A 17,356-nucleotide genomic window follows, 5' to 3' on the forward strand; every position below is an offset into this window, starting at 1 on the left:
TGCTGCTATAATGCTATGTTGCATTACTTTTAAGTTAAAATAAGAAACCAGCTGCGTTACTGAAAACTCATCTAATCCTTGAAGTTTCTCTTTCACAACAACGCATACAGACAGACAGTTCCTACAATGGAAGAAAACAAATACTATTTTCAGTCAGCCACAACATCAAAACCATCTTCCTATATTCTGTAGGTTCTCAGCTCTGACTGTGAAAGCATAGACACAGATAAGGCCTGTTCCTTCACCTCTGACAGTTTGGAGGGGTAGTTCCACTGGTATAGGAGACTACTGTAGTCAGTGATGTGGTGCAGCAATATTTTAGGTGGATAGTATGTAACAAAGGTTGTTTCCCAGCAGAGCATTCCATTGTAAAGACATTTTTATTGTTCTTTGTTTCACCTGTCGGTGGTTTTAATGTTGTGGCTTACTGGTCTATGTCCACTCTAGAGTCATAACCAACCTATAACTCTGTGCGACCAACACCACAAGCTGTCCTTAAAAAGCTGATTTTACTTTTTTATTGCGTGTGCTGTTTCAAAGCCATCCTTTCATCTCTGAACTCATCCCCAAGGCTCTCCGCAGATAAAAGACAAGAGGACAGAGGGATGCTAGAGGAATGATGCTCGTCTTTGCCACATGCCTTCACCCCTTAGCTTTATCTCAGTCAGCTGCTGCCTGCCAAGGTTCCCTGCCTCAGCCTTCTGCGCCTTTCACATTCTCCCCCTCAGCATCACTCTGTCCATTCATTATGCCATACTTCCATCAATGACTCTTTCACAGAGCCAGCAGTGTGGTGTTCGAAGGAAGGCTCGCAGCTTACATTGAGGAATGCAAATGAACAGGCTTCTTTTTAGAACGGCTCCTGAGATGTCTGCTTTTATAGAGATACTGTCATGTACCTATACCTTTATTTGAGGTAAAAGTTAATCATAAAGTAACATTACCTTTCACTGTTATGCTTTATAAACTTGTGATATTTATTTAGCACGTCGTTAAAAAAACAACAACAAAAAAAGAAGTCTATTTCATGTTATTATCACTCCCATGATCCTCTTCAGCTCAGAATGTGACAGCATTATGTTTGGACAACCCCAAAGAGTTTCCTTAATGTCATTTATCATTTCAGTGCCTGGGAACTGGCTTAATGAGTACATGCAAATGCATTTAATCTAGTGACCTTAATAGGAGTCAAGTTTACAGCAATTAATATCTGTATCCATCTAAGTTAGACCTCTCCCCAATCCTTGCTCTGGCCATTCAGAATATGTAATTTTTGTTCTTATGAAATTGTTCTTCTAAAAAAACAAAGACAATAATCATTCAAATGACACGTCAAAAACTATTCACATTTAAAAAAGACTAAAAGTCATTTTTATCTTTCTCCAAAACACAGTGTTGGGTAGACTTGGGGTTAAGAAGGGATGCTAATAGTAATTATTCTCACAAAAAATTCATGTGTTGTTTGTTTAGCCATAAGTCCAAAGCCCCAAAACTCCTCAGAAAACTGAACAAATATTTGGGATTTTTCTTTGAAAAGCTGCTGAAGTAGCCTTCACCTCAGTGTTAACCCCGTCTTTGCAATCAGGGGACAGGAATCTTGTTTTTCCACAAAACATCAGGGTTAGGATGAGGACAGTTGCCAAAGTATTTGCTGTCAATCAAGCCCTAAAAACTGGGCTCTCTGACACAACCAGCTGCCACTAATTCTACAATTGGATGCCATGAAATGTGAATAACACACATCATGGAAAACTGGCATTTATCCTTGTTGTGTGCAGTTTTTTGTGAAACATTAAGTAACATAAAAATTTCCTCTGTATTGTAATTTTTGTGTTTAGCGATACAGAATTTATTTTTCTCCATCTAAGTCAAGCCTGAAACTATTTCCTTTGGCGGTCGATCCTTACCTTTGCCTCGCACTTCCTGTGGGTGGCTGTTTTGCATACTGAGAAAAACACGTCAAGTGGGAGGGGGAAAAGAAAACAAAGGTTAGGATTAGTGACCTTACAGTTGTGTCCAATTTCTTTCTTTGGTTTTATTTTTAATAACAACAAAATTAGTGGGAGAAAGTCAACACAGGAGCACTCTCACCTCTGCAGAAGGAGCCCACGTTATCGACGCTCTGCCGACACACACTGCACTGCCGCTTCTTCTTGAAAGTCTTCTCCTTGAAGACGTGGGGCTCTCCTTTGCCTGCCTGCTCACAAACACACACAGAACAAAGGTTTACACTGTATTACATGCCTAATACTGGACTAGACATGCTACTGTTAGAAACACTTAAGAGTCCTTGTTTAACCTTCATCCAAGAGTTTCGACTTGGCAGACGTTCAATGTTTTCAGTCAGTCATCCTTACACCAACTATAGCAGGGGTGTCGAACTCCAGGCCACGAGGGCCGGGGTCCTGCAGGTTCTAGACATCCCCCTGGGTCAACACACCTGATTCAAATGATTAGGTCGTTACCAGGCCTCTGGAGAACTTCAAGACATGTTGAGGAGCTGTGTTGGATCAAGGACACATCTAAAACCTACAGGACACCGACCCTCGAGGCCTGGAGTTCGACACTCTTGAATTATAGTCATTTCACTGCAGAGTCCAGTGTAAATTAATTAATTAGAGACAAATAAAAGATCAAATAAAAGTTGGGTGAGTAAGTTGGTTATAACAGTAGCAGAAGCTTAAAGTTTTAACATGCAGACTTGTGTATGAATGAAGGTGCTGCTTTTACTCCCTTTGCCTCTCAAACTTCTGTTCTGGTTGTGTAACTGTCTTCCAGTAATAATCCATGAGATTCCCGCCCATAACCAACTCTAATCCTTAGTGTGTGTGTGAAGATTTGTGAAAAGAGAGGGGAAAAAGCAAACGTATCGAACTAGACAGCTAATTAAAGTGAAAGTACAAGAAAATCCCATCTTTTCTTTCTTACATTTCCAAGTGTACATGTATGTGTGTTTGATTTCATGCGTGTGTGCCAGTGTGGGTACATTAATGTGTGTCGTGTTGTCATTTCCACCCACGGAGTCTTTGTTTCTCAACATGGGATCAAATCTGCATATGACTCTGTGGAGGTTTGCAATACGAATCCATGGGCCAAGTGTGAGGATTGCTGCATAATGGGTCTTATCTGACATCAAATACGAGTCCCTCCCCCCCCACACATACACCGAACACGCACCAGTGCTGTCGTCACCCAGAGTAAACAGCTATATTTAAGAAAGCAATCGTGCTGCTAACGTGTCCATAACGTGTCCATAGCCTTGGATAATTAAAGTGATACGGAGACAAAAAGGGTTTTGTTGCCTCTGCTTGTGCTTTTACTCCTTGGCAACAAAGAAAGGGAGCTGTTTGCACACTTCTTCCATTATCCTGCTTCCCTGGCTCTGTTCTAGGGACCGGACAGTGTTTGGACAGCTGCCTCGCCTGGCATCACCCTCGTGCCTGCTGTGTGCAGCGGCTGCTGGCCTGCTGCTGTACAAGTGTACTGCGACCGCAGCACCTTGGATGGTGGAGGAGGATAGGGTGGGTGGCTCAGGGGCTGGTGTATGTTATATAATAACACATGGCTGGAAAAGCTCATCTTGCCAGTACTTGTGGGTGACGTATCATTTTAAATGCTGGGACTTTTTATTTTATTTGACTCATATGGTCTATTCTTGTTGGTGCTTTTATCACATTAGCAGACCAAAATCCACTCAGATTTCATTACAGTTTAGCATCATCTTATCTAGTCCTGTTTTGACGTATCTTCTGACTCAATACAATGTTGAATACAACAAACGCTCCTTTGCCTTTCCTCGTGACCAGTCTTGCTGCCTTTATGTAATGCACGTTCTATTTCTATTGCTTCGCAGTGACATTCAAGCCCACTGACAAAGCAAGTTAGTTAAACTCCTCCTGGACTTTAGCATGCATCTATAAAAGTATGCAATAGACCTTTAAAATATACATTATTGTACACAAGGGGGCCTACACTGAAATTTAAAAAAGCAACTAGTTACTGTCAGCTGAACCACAGCGGTGATGTGGGCTGAGAAATAAACACACTGAGGAAAGGCTGGCAGCATTCTTCCTGTTCCAGACACAATCAAGACCACTATATAGTCCCACCACAGGCAATCATGGTCAGACAGTGATACGGGGCTCTGCTACTGAATTCTTTGTTAAGGTGTTTAAAAAGCCTCTCTCAGGCGAGAGGACCTGAGGGTAAAAGCATGAAAACCAAGAAAGTGTAACAAAGGCAACACAATATGGTGATTCTATATGCAGAATAACCTCTGTGTAACAAGAACAAGGGCAATGAATGGATACCAAATGTTTGAAGTGTGCCATTTGCTTGGTTTTAAGATTGATTAACTGATTAACTCACAGAGGTTCCAATGTCCTTCTTCAAACTTGGAAGCAGTTGTTGACCAAGCAATCTCATCCCAAGGATCATTTAGTAGAACAAACTCATGCTTTAAGCCAACACGGATGAAAAGTCTTTCAAGCACTATGTAAAACATGACTATCTGCAAACTCATTACCCATGTGATCACAAGCTTCAGTCATGGTACCAAGTTGACTTGAAGTGAGGTGGTTTTGCACGCTGTAATTATTATGACTCGTCTGTTTGCTGTTAAAAGCAGCAAATAACTGCTGTTTCATTAGAGCCCACAATAGATGGCACCATATGCCTCCAACAGAAGAGACAAAGATAATAAATAGTGATCGAAAAGTTAAATATGTGTAATATCTTACTGTAAAAATGATGTTCTTTTACAGTTGCACACAGCAGCTGCTACTTTTGTTTATTAGCCAACTTTCCTTAAATCAACACTACAAGGATGCAGAGGTGGGCGATTCAATTCAAATATCAATCTAATCAATATCAAAGCCAGTAATGATATCATACTTTCTATCCAGTCCAGGATGTAACCCACTGAATTGTGTGAAATTAATTATGTTTTAGAAATGAAACATTATGCATCAGACATACTCTAAAAATCAGCTGTCACACGTCTGTTTTATCGATGTCCTATAGCAGCGGTCCCCAAACTTTTTTTGCACCACGGACCGGTTTATGTCCAACAATGTTTTCACGGACCGGCCTTTAAGGTGTTTTTTCTAATAAATTCAACAAAATAAAACCAGTACCAGTACCCAAAAATAGAAGATTTATTCATAACACAAGGGAAAAGACCCAGGAAAACCGAGTTAACAATAAAATAGATAAAAAAAGAAAAGAAAGATAAAACATAACAACAAAAACCCTGAAAACCATGAATTTCACACCTGAGCTGGGTACCAAACGACTCACACACCGGTATCGGTACGTGGCCCGGAGGTTGGGGACCGCTGTCCTACAGAACATTCAAACAACAGAATATCACCCAAAGTGCTTTAGAGACAGGCATGTTTACATTCCAGGTCTCCATAAAACCCCAAATAACTAAAAGCTGAAAGGTCTGTTTTTTTTTCAATAACTAATTATCATGGAAACAGATTTAGTGGTCATTAAAATGTGTTCAGAATTTCCAATAGTGATTCATCTCATAAATCGTGACACATTGCTCCCTTTCCTACATAAGCTGGTTAAAAGTATGACACAAATGACACAAAGCAGCATACAGGTACGCCGATGCTAGCTGGCTAACATGCTAACTTGAGTTGATGCTTCTGGAACACAAGGCTAATATTGCTCCATAACACTCAGTAACCTGTTGATAATTTTTGGTATTTTAAAGAATGTTTTAATCTCAAATTAATAATCCCACATAATGAAATTTGGTAAAGGTACAGTCAGTCATTTTTTGAGGCTTATTTAATAGAAAAGAAAAATGTTATATTTGCTTTCTTAAATAAACATTGAATATATAGAGTATATAGGAAAATACTAGCTAATGTAGCTGTTAAGCTAAATGTTTTATACTGTGTTAGCAAGCTCAGTTTAGCCCCTTTATCTTTCCTTACCCAAAAAATGAGTTTAAAATCACTTAAGAAGATGGTTTGTATGTTAAACAATATGTTGAGGCAGTTTCAGGATATGACAGATACTGCTTTACCTGACTCCTCAGAGATACAGTGTATCTTGCTAATAACATTAGTGTTCTGCTCTATGTAGCGCCTTAATTATTGTGACAACTGTGTTTAGCTACTATTTAACAAAAAAAAAACAAAAAAAAACTTGTCTAACCGAGCTTAGTACGTCTATTTTGACAGTCACAATCTAAAACAATATTACAGATTAAATTTGCTTTTACCTACATAATATCAGCATTTTCCTAAGCTCTGAAGTTTTTCTTTATTTTCGATGGCTCTTCCAAGTTGGGAACTTATATCTCCCATTATTCAACAACAAATGACTGCATCGTAGGAAAGAGCTAAGCATTAGCCAAAAGCATTAATGTCCATCTGTTGTTAGCATCTCTTTTTCATGTATTTGTAAGACATGCCGCTGCACTGATGGAAAGCTGTGTGCAAACTGAGTTCAAAACTCAAATCTCCTGAAACATTCCCGTCAGCTCAACTTGGGAGTCCAGCAGAGGAAACCACAGTGAAGGAGGTTTACAACTTTGTGTAGGATTACAACAGAAAACAGCTGGTAGAGTCTGAGTGCATGAGCACTAAAAACAACCTGCGATGCAGAGCCTGGTCCCCAGGATAGCAATTACTGTCACTGCTGCACTGGATAAAAAACATCTTCCTCTGGTAAAGCATGTGTTATCCACCATTTAGTACTCAGAGCCCCTAAAGAAACAACTTGTTAGAGAAAAGAACCACAAAACTCTCTGAACGTAATAATAATAATAATAATAATAATAATAATAATAATAATAATAATAATACCACCAAATCGATTGACTCCGTCTCACTATAGATGCTCATTTTAATCATCACAGTTACTGATGGACAAACCCTTATAAGAATAGGCTACATGTGGCCATTCAAGCTCCAGTCCTAACCAGCTGAGGCCTGTCTACATTTCCAAAGCACTAACAGAAGTTGCAAACATCTACCTGAGACCTCAAGAGGAAAAACTTTGCTCACACATACACACTCACGTGCAGACGTGTATCCCTGCAGACAGCTGGAGAAAACAGACACACGTCCGCTCTCCTCTTCCCGTCCCTGTGTGCTGCAGGAAAGACCCCACCTCCCCCTCTGCAACATCTGCTACGCACAAGTGGGTCCTTTTTCTAATATTTTTAGCCTTTTGGCAGAATAAGGAACGGGGAGTTTAATGTTGTCAAAGAGATGCTTTCTAACCAGAGCTCCCTCCCCTTTCTCACTGCACCTCCTGTCCACCACCACAGAACAGTAGCTGGATTGAATGAGGGAGGGGTTGAACACACAAACAAGACATGAACACAGGCCTACAAATGTAAAAACAAATGCGCACATAGAGCAAGCCATTTGCAGCCACACACACACACCCACACATCTCTGGAAACTCTCTTGCCCCTACCCTTTCGTTTCTTACTAAAAATAGTCTTGATATTTGGACAATGATGGGCATTGTGTGGGAGTGGTTCATTCCTGACAGCAGGACTGGTGACTGTGACCTCGGCATCAGATGCAGATGGCCTCAGTAAGAGGACAGATTGAACATGCCCCAGAGGGGGAAAAGTCTTCCTAGTGCTTTTAGATGAAATGGGATTTTTGTCTTTACATCTTTAAATCATTATTAAAGCCTTTTTGCTGCACATGACATCTGCACTAGAAAAAGGAGCAGGTGTTTCAGAGTATAATCTGGAAAGTACCCGCAGATACGCCTGGGTTTTCAGTATTACTTGTACATCAGTGATTTTAATCTGATAGACTTAGATTGGTTCCTGGACTGTATTCACCAACCCCAACAACACATTCATTGATTTAAACTGCTTTTCTAATGAGCTACAAAAATGAATGTTCATCATTAATTTTGCCATACTTGCAAATCAATTAATAACTGGGACTATATAAAAAGACTGTAAAAGAAAGCCAACTATAGCATCACCAGATAATTTGGTGTTGTTATAGTGACTTAGAGCAGGGGAGTTAACAGGTTTAGAAAATCTACGACCTAGAGAAACAAAAAACAAAAAGTAGAGGCAACCATTTTTAATATTTAGTGTTGTTTTTGAAGGAGGAGTGTAAGTTTAAAATTTAATTTGGTGATTTACAGTCGACTCAAATGGAAGGGTCTATAAACAAGGAATTCAGGCTTGATGCTCAATACTAATAAAAACAGTTCTCAGCATCTAGAGTCTATCTGGAAACTCAAATAAGTTCATTTTTCAACTTAGAATTATACACACAATACCCCATAATGACAAAGTGAATATTCTTACTTGAAAATCACAGCCTTTGCCATGACACTCATAGTTGAACTTAGGTACATCCTATTTTTACTGATCATCTTTCACATATTTTCTACAACTTGGTTGGAGTCAATCTGTCAAATTTGGTTAATTGGACATGATTTTGAAAGGCAGAGTGGCCTTCATCATGCATAAATGGAAGAAGTTTGGTCTCTTCCGAGAACTGGCCATGCTGCCAATTTTTGAGTGATCGAGATAGAACGCAAGGTGACCAAGAACCAGATGCTTCCTCCACAGGACAACCATTTCTGCTGCACTCCACCAATCGGGCCTGTATGGTAGAGAGGCCAGACAGACACCACTCCTCAGTAAAAGGCACACGACAGCCTACCGGGAGTTTGCCCAAAGCCACCTGAAGGACTCTCAGACCATGAGAACCAAAATTCTCTGGTCTGATGAATCAAAGGTTGAACTCTTTGGCCTCAATGCCAAGCATTATGTCTGCAGGAAACCAGGGACTATTCATCATCTGACCAATACCGTCCCTACAGTGAAGCGTGGTGGTCGCAGCATCATGCTGTGAGGATGGTTTTCAGCAGCAGGACCTGGGAGACTAGTCAAAGTTGAGGGAAAGATGAATGCAGCAATGCACAAAGACATCATTGATAGCAACCTGCTCCAGAGTGCTCCGTTCCTTGGTCTGGGGCAAAGGTTCATCTTCCAATAGGACGACTACCCTAAGGACGCAGTCAAGAAACAAAGGAAATGCTTTGGGACCGCTCTGTGAATGTCCCAGAGCCCAGACTTGAATATGACTGAACATCTCTGGAGAGATCTGAAAATGACTGCTCATCCAGCCTGGTGGATCTTCAGAGATTCTGCAAGGAAGAATTGTAGAAACTGCCCCAAAATATTGGGATCAAGCTTGTAGCATCTTACTCAAAAATAATGAGCCTGTAATAGCTGCCAAAGGTGCTTCAACAAAGTACTGAGCAAACACTATGATTACTTATGTGCATGTTGTTTTTGTTTTCATTTTTAATACATTTTCAAGAATTTCAAGCAAATGCATATTTTTTTTTTTTTGGGGGGGGGGGGGGGGTTTGAGGTGAAAAACAAATATAATCCATTTTGTAATAAGACTATAACAAGACAAAATGTGAAACAAGTAAAGTTTTCTGGATGGACTGTACCTCTCTTTATGGTCTATCAGATTATGAGTTTACCTTACAAAACACAATAACCCAAATTTGTTCAATTGTGGGCATCTAGTATTTACATTATGTTCATTTTATGCACCAGATCACACGGCTTAATGGTCGGTTTGTGACTAACTGTAAACCTAAATCCAACCCTCTACTGAGAACATCTCATGGGTATCTGAGTTCCTGCTTCTTATTTGTTGGCATCAAAGCCTGCATGTGTTATAAGCGCGTGTGTGCATGCATGTGTCCGAAGGGTGGGACAGGCAGTGGAGGGAACAGAGTGACTCCCTGTTCCAGAGGTGATGTCAACATGCTGCCATGATACACTTCCGTTCTCTTGTGGAACTCCTGCTGCAAGCGTACACACAAACACAGAAAGGTCTTATTGCAGCAAAACCACCAACACCCTTTGTTGCATTTGCTAAATAAAAATGTTACCCTTGTACTGCGATGTGGCCTCAGCCAGTGCACGACATTAAGGGATGTAAAGTATGCTGCCGTAGTTCCAGATCTGACACTTGTTTAAGAATCCCTGTTGCAACATCTGCTAGAGTATAAAGGAGTCACTTAGATTCATCCTGTGTTTACGGTGAAGAATTTTCCAGGTGTGAGTGACTAGCTGTTACTGCGGCTTTATATCCAGGGGAACGTGAACCAGCTTCTGTTTCAACCTCTTGACTTGGCAGTGGCCAGGAGGTGCCGCAAGCACACAGAATGTGTCGTTCCTGGGCCTTCAAGCTTCTCAGTTACACCCAGTAATTATAAATATAGTATAGCTGCTGTACACTGAAAACAACCACAGCACTGTACTGCTGGTCACTGAACATCTCCACTAGAGCAGCCGGCTTACATGCTTACACCGAGACAGTTATTTGAACAAGCTACTCAAGTTTTTCCAGAATGCTGGAACGTTTTTTTTAAAATCACCAGCTTCCTCTCTGATCTGATCGAAATGCAGCCCGACTTCCACTTATCTGCACCGAATATAGTTCACACAGGAGAAAAGTGACCAAAGGAAAGGTCGCACAATGTTATCTTGTTATTAATGCGTGGCTGTTTCCCTCATGTTGCAAAGGAAGATAGGAACTCTGACAAGCAGGAATCACGATGTGGAGCCAAAGCTAATTGTATGAACAATCATCAATCACCTGTGTGCACACTATACCTTGCTTTTGAGTTTGCACGATGAAGCCTGTGTGACAGATTTTTGTTCACAGCATCCCTGCAAACACACATGCATAGGCTCCACATTGGCTCATTGCCACGAGACTGAAAGCGGCAAATTATATTCGCCTGAGTGATTTAAGCCTACTCCAGTGTGAATACAAGAAATTAGTTTTTATTAAAATAAAGACGGTATATTCCACTGGATAGAAATCATTGTAAAACAGTCATTTTGTGAGTCATGAATGAAGAAAAACAAGCAAAAGGAAAGTCAGACTGAAGGTCCCAGTTGAATTTCCAGCTGTTGTTCTTGGCCAATTTATGTTGACACAGCTGGGAATACACTGGGAATTCATTTTTAATAAAATCTATGTGCTTTCCTCAAATTCTTTTAACTAGTTCACGTTTAGAAAGTAAACCTTCAAATACTTTAAATACTGATTTCATTTAACTTCAAAACTCAACGGCGCACATGGTTGAACAGGACAGTATAACTCTGCAGCTGTAAAACGACAATCAAAATTGCATGTCCACACTGGGACATGCATTGGTGTATGGAGCGCACATCAAGCAGGGAGCAGACACTGAAAAACACAGGCTGAAGAAAAGTTCAAGCTAGTTTTTTAACCAAAATGACAACAACAACACTTAAACCAATTTTTGTTGTTTGTTTTGTTGTTTTTTTTGGAATTGTGTTGTTTCCGGTTTGTCCTGTTTACCCAAGAAAGTTGGGAAAGTATGGGACAGCTTTTCAAATGAAACGAAAATGTACATTGCTTTTAAAAAAGCATCACGTATACTCAAGATCAGGTATTCCCCGGCTATTTATGTGTGCAGACTCTTAGATATTGCTAACCCTTAAGACTTCTACAGTGCTGACGGTGCCATTTCTTTGGAGCTGCTGTAGTAGTACAGTTCCCATTCTCAGAGGTGGACACCGGACCAGCAAGGGTGGCAGTCTTGCCGCAACAATACCAGTTGCAATGTAAGGGACTGTACAGTGTAAGGAAATCACTGCTGTAAGGAAAGACAGCTTTATGTTCTACAGATTGTGGATGGAACTGGAAACTACTGGGCCCTCTGACCAACACCAGTAGGCAACGTGTGAAGTGTCTTGCCCAAGGACACAGCCGGGGCTCGAACTGGCAACCTTCCGATTACAAGACGAACTCCCAACCCTTGAGCCACGGGCCCCGAATAATTCCTGGCTGGCGCTGACGCAGAAGCGGTGGGGCTATGTGGGGTGGGGGGGGGGGGGGACTAAATGCGTCACATGACCCTATTCAAGACCATTTTATGTCCGTTTAATGAAGTGCGACACATCAAGAAACTTCCCTGAGAAAAGCACAAAGTCCCCGAAATCACTGAAACTTCAATGTTGACTCAATAGCTAAAAACATTAGCGAACATGTGACTGTCAGAGAGCACGCGCAGATAGGTATGTCAAAGGTGTATTGAAACTCTTAATGAATCCCACAAACTTATTAGTTACCGACTTTCTAAAAAAAAAACACATAAATAAAAATAAAACAGTCTACAGACGAAAGTTAACGTAATTTTACATCTAAGCCAGTCAAATTGTCAAAAGTGCGCAACTGCTCAGCCAACACATGTGCATGAAAACCCAGCATCATACACCCACCCAAAACTCCTCCGCGCACACTTACACTGCAGATACTGACTATTAAATCATCAGGAGATCGATGAGCCAAGACAGACTAGATCAGACCCTCGAAACTTTCTTACCAGGGCTTTAGTAGACCTTCTCCTCTTACCTTGCTCATTTTCCCGCTAATCATATCCGCAGGCTTAAAGGCTGCCCCTCATTCTCAGGAAGGCCATCAATAACATGGCCTGGGACTATGAGATAACTTGTTTTCTTTACTCCGGTCCACCCTCTCCAGAGCTGGAACTGGGGGGTGGAGCTGCAAAGCGGGGGAAAGCGTGTGTGGAGTACTATTACTGGAATTTGTAACCCCCGCTGATTGGCCGGTTTCTGGAGGGGAGCGTAAAGATCCTAACTCCCGATTGGCTGAATTAAGCATATTAATATTTCCATTAGAAGCTCTGGAGTGATTGAGGTGTTTAATCCAGACCGCAAATTACAATTCAAGCTGTTTATTTGATCAAATAGTGCATATTTACTGATTATTAAGGCATTAATACGTTTGATTAATAACAAGCATGTAAACAAGCAGAACATGAATGGAGACAAAAATGAATATCATCTACACACAGTTTACATCAGTACGGTTGTAAATGTGTGCAGTTGAAAGGGTTTAAATCTAATCGAGTATTTCTGACACATACGCGAGTGTTGCAGCAGTATTTTTGCAAGCCTTGGCTCTTTGTATTTTTAGCTCTTCCAGCTTAATAACTGTCACATTTCCTGCACTTTACTTGGACCTAAAGTTGTGGTTGTGCTGTCAACCTTTTCATATCCTGAGGGTTATTTTAGCAATAAATACACAGATCAGCATTTCGCCAGTTTGACCTTTCTTTGCAATGTAAACACGCGGATATGCATTGTGCAAAAACGTTCTTATCAATCTTTTTTCTTTCTAAAAACAAATCCAACCCAGCCTACTGTTTAAAAGTTTCTTTCTTGACTTGAAATGTGTCTGTGGTCAGCACCCCTGTGCCCCACACTAAACCTCCCTGCGCACCAGTATCGACTCAGCTGCTAAACAGTAACTCGTGTGTTAGTAGCGGCACCTAGTGGCCAAACAAAAGAAATACAGCAGGTGAGCCAGCTTCTTTTCCAGGTATTTTATGAACATAACGTGTTTGCAGCTGAGAAAACGCAGGGTGTCTTTTGTTTCAGTATTTGAGCTTCTTATTCAAGCTTTCTTTCTCTTTGTGTGTTTTCTTTTTGTTGTTTTTGGCTTGTTTTTTGTATTAAACCTCAAAAGGAGACCGAAGTCTGGTTTTGTGTGGTTCTAAATCTATTTAAAACAGGAAAACAACCAACTTTCTGGATTACACCCCATACATGCCCATATATTCTTATATGTGGATTCCTCTGCCCTAAACTGTAATCCATAATATTCTCCTGCCTGAGACTGCAAATCCAAACAGCATCATGTCTGCCCGCTGCCTCAGTCCTGTAGTCGCTTCCATATATGTTAGAATGACATTCAGGTATTAAGGCTGTGCAGTATATCCCTACCAATCAGTGCAGAATCCAACTGTGAGTCATGACAGGTGCTACAACCCCTCCAGTCACCCACCTACCTACACAATCACCAACTAAACAGCACGTGCAGTAGTGCGGCCAATTCTATTAGCTCATATTCCAAGAATTTCATAATAGAAAGTGAGGATTGATTTTTTTTAGTGGGGGTTCTTGCAAAGTTTAAATATTTGATAGATTTTCAGCTCCCTCTCTTTGGAGGGAGGTGAGGAGGGAAAGAGGAGGAGATGGAATAAGAAGTGAAGAACAAAGCAGTGAGGTGAAAAAAGGTAGACTAACAAAATGTCGAGGGATCATGAGAGACAGGAAACTGGTGCTTGGGATTGGAATGAGGGGTCGGGCAAAGTGGGGGGGGAGGGTCATGTTGGGGGAAAAGATGGAGAGGAGAAAAGAGGGGGATGAAACAGAAGAGGTGAATTCTAACATTTCTGGCAAACACTCAAACAAATCAGCAAGCTTTTAATGCAAGGTGCTGCACGCGTTCGTTTGACCTGCAGAAGGACAGAATTTTAGAGGCTTGATCATACTCGGAGGCAAACGAGACAAACGGGGGAGCCCAGGCAAGAGGAAATGAAGGGAGGAGGAGGCTAGAAAATGGGGGCTGTGTGGCAAGACGATGGATTGTGTAAGACAGTGCTAAGCCAAGGCCTGATAAGGTGCAGCTGTTGAAGGAGCTAAAGAGCGAGACACAGAGATCCCGAAGACTCGAAAGAGCACGTGTTTGCATTTATTGCGTTGATGAATTCAATAAAATCCTATCTGTCAGCCAGAGCTGCTTAGACATTTGTGGAACTTACCCGAGAGTCGGGCATCAACATTTTTGTGTGGAAGCTAAGAAAATATTTTGTGCATACTTTGCTGGGAGGTGTTTCTTTAAAGGGTGGTGTTGGGATTTGTTGGGGACTTACTGAGGGAGGAAATGGTTTATGTCTTTCCCATTTTCCCTCCATCAGCTTTCATCTGCATGACCACTATGCACAAACACGCGCGCACACATACACACAAAAAGGCATTCCTCAAAGCCTGCGCAGAGTTTGGGACAGATCATTGTTTGCAAGCCACAGCAATCTAGTCTACGACAGCCACCCCCTGAGCCCGGACTTTACACAGGAACTTACCTTTTTCCTTAAAGGCAGGAGTGTGACAATTCTATTTCTCCTCTATTCTTTTCCAGTCTATTCTGGGTTTGGGGGGTGTCTATATTTAACCCCAACCAGTCATTGTTCCTTCCCCTGTTGGGTGTGTGTTTGTAGTGAATGCCTGTGGCTCACAGCCTCTGTATTGGTCATGGCCAATCTAAACTTTGTTGCTCATGAGAAATTATAGGGAAGCTACACAAATACATATAAAAGTGTTGTTGCAATGCCAGGTTTATATATACAGTACTTCAACAGCCAACAACACACACAAGAATAAAAATAGTGTGATTGCATTTTTTTCTCAGAAGTTGACCCCCCTCCCCCCAGTCTGGCTGAAAAAAACAAATTAAATTACTCACTCTCAACTGCGAGGTTTATATCTGATTGTTTTTACAATCTTCCAAAATAGGCAGTTTCATATTTGCACCATTGCCCCTCTGTAATTGCACAATATGAACTTCATTTGATACACTTCATTTGACCTTGTGGGTTGAGTTGCACCATTTCAAAAAGCTACTTTTTGTTACATGTCAGATGGAGTACTTCTGTCAAGAATACAAAAGAGGACCCAAATGCATACAGAGAAACTGAATGAAAAAATGGTTTATTTAATAAAAAAGGTGAAACCAAGATACCGCAATAAAATGTGCGCAGGAAACAATAGCTCAAACAGGGAGTCCAACAAAGACACTGGGACTGACAAAATAAACTACAAGAACTGAACATAGGACTGACTGGGAAATCAGTCACAGATGAATAAAACTTGTTCTTAAGAACAATTGTACATCTAGTAATGAAACTATTACTTAACAAGAGCACTCAGAGAGCACGACTCCTTCTGAATCTCCTTCCTTATAACTTCGACCTTGGCCCATCATCCCAAGCTGTTATTGGTATCTACCATCACATAAAATGTGAACATGATATATCTTGAAACCTGTTGATGTCAGACTGCTAACAAATACACAAACAAGCAGAATGGATTACATACTCTGTCCCATCAGGGGGAGAAAAAGCCGTCAACCAAGCTGTTTTAGCTAATTAGCCTACAGGCCAGTCTTCAATCTTCCTTTTATTTCAAATATTGTGAAAGTCTAGTTTTAAAATAGCTAACTGATCATATGCAGGTAAATAATCTAACAGTGGACTGCGCTGCAGTGGTTTGAATCATATCTATTTAATAGACTCCATTTGTTAAATCCAAGGTTAATTGTGGAGTTCCACAGGGTTTAGTGCTAGGAACAATTCTATATACATTAAACATGTTTCCCCTAAGAACTATCATTAGAAGGAATCGCATGAAATTTTAGTGCTATGCAGATGATACTCAGCTTAATCTATCCATGAAGCCAGATGACACAATGGCTTCTTATCATTTACTCCGTTATAAATGCAGAATTAAATTTAAACTCCTTTACCTCACATATAAGGTCTTGAATGATCAGACCTAATCTTAAAGACCTCATAGTACCATATTACCCCAACAGAGCCCTTTGCTCTCAGACTGCTGGCTTACTCGTGGTTCTTAGGATATTTAACTGCAGAATGGAGGCAGACTTCAGCCTTTAGGCCACTTCTTTGTGGAACCAGCACAGTGGTGTGGTGGTTAGGACTGTTGCCTCACAACAAGAAAGTCCTGGGTTTTAATCCAGGGTCTTTTTGTGTGGAGTTTGCATATTCTCCCTATGTCTGTGTGGGTTCTCTCTAGGTACTCTGGTTTCCTCCCACAGTCCAAAGACATGCAGTTAGTGGTTAAGTTAAATGGTGATTCTAAATTAGCTGTAGGTATGAATTGCTGTCTGTCTCTCTGTGTTAGCCTTGTGACAGACTGGCAACCTGTCCAGGCTGCCCCCACCTTTGTGCTATTGCAGCTGGGATAGGCTTCAGAATTCCCAGAATCCTGAATAGGATAAGCGGGAGAAAATGGATGGATCTCACTGAGTGCTTGGTCATGGGGGCGTTGTCTGATTATTGAGGTTTTCTCTCTGTTATTATAGGGTATTTACCTTTTGGCTGTTGGACATGGACATAATGTGTAGACTCTCAGCTTTCATTTGAGGGTATCCACATCTAAATTGGATGAAGGGTTTTGGGGTTTCAGCTCCTTAACATGTTCCACCCTCTTTTTAAGGGGACCAAAGGTAATTGGACATTGGACTCAAAGGCTATTTCATGGGCAGGTGTGGGCAGCTCCTTTGTTATGTCATTATGAATTAAGCAGATAAAAGGCCTGGAGTTGATTTTACGTGTGGTGGTTGCATTTGGAAGATATTGCTGTGAATATACAACATGCGGTAAAAGGAGCTCTCCTTGCAGGTGAAGCGAACCATCCTTAAGCTGCAAAAACAGAAAAAACCCATTCGAGAAACTGCTA

The 17,356-nt window shown here is 41.0% G+C and overlaps 1 protein-coding gene across 4 annotated transcripts in view; it reads right to left on the reverse strand.

Annotated features, from left to right (window-relative positions):
* tns2a (tensin 2a) overlaps nucleotides 1–17,356 on the reverse strand; it is a 78,888-nt gene that overhangs the window by 41,673 nt on the left and 19,859 nt on the right. For 3 of the 4 annotated variants that reach the window (XM_026154687.2, XM_026154688.2, XM_026154686.2), the window contains exons 2-3: nucleotides 2,092–2,197; nucleotides 1,908–1,945 (exon numbers count right to left, since the gene is read on the reverse strand). In XM_026154687.2, coding sequence (XP_026010472.1) covers nucleotides 1,908–1,945; nucleotides 2,092–2,197 — 144 coding nt within the window. Of the gene's footprint in view, nucleotides 1–1,907; nucleotides 1,946–2,091; nucleotides 2,198–12,425; nucleotides 12,585–17,356 lie in introns of those variants that run through there. The other variant, XM_026154689.2, reaches the window with a different exon arrangement.

Source organism: Astatotilapia calliptera, chromosome 20, assembly GCF_964374335.1.
Source record: "Astatotilapia calliptera chromosome 20, fAstCal68.1, whole genome shotgun sequence".
Lineage (NCBI taxonomy): Eukaryota > Metazoa > Chordata > Actinopteri > Cichliformes > Cichlidae > Astatotilapia > Astatotilapia calliptera.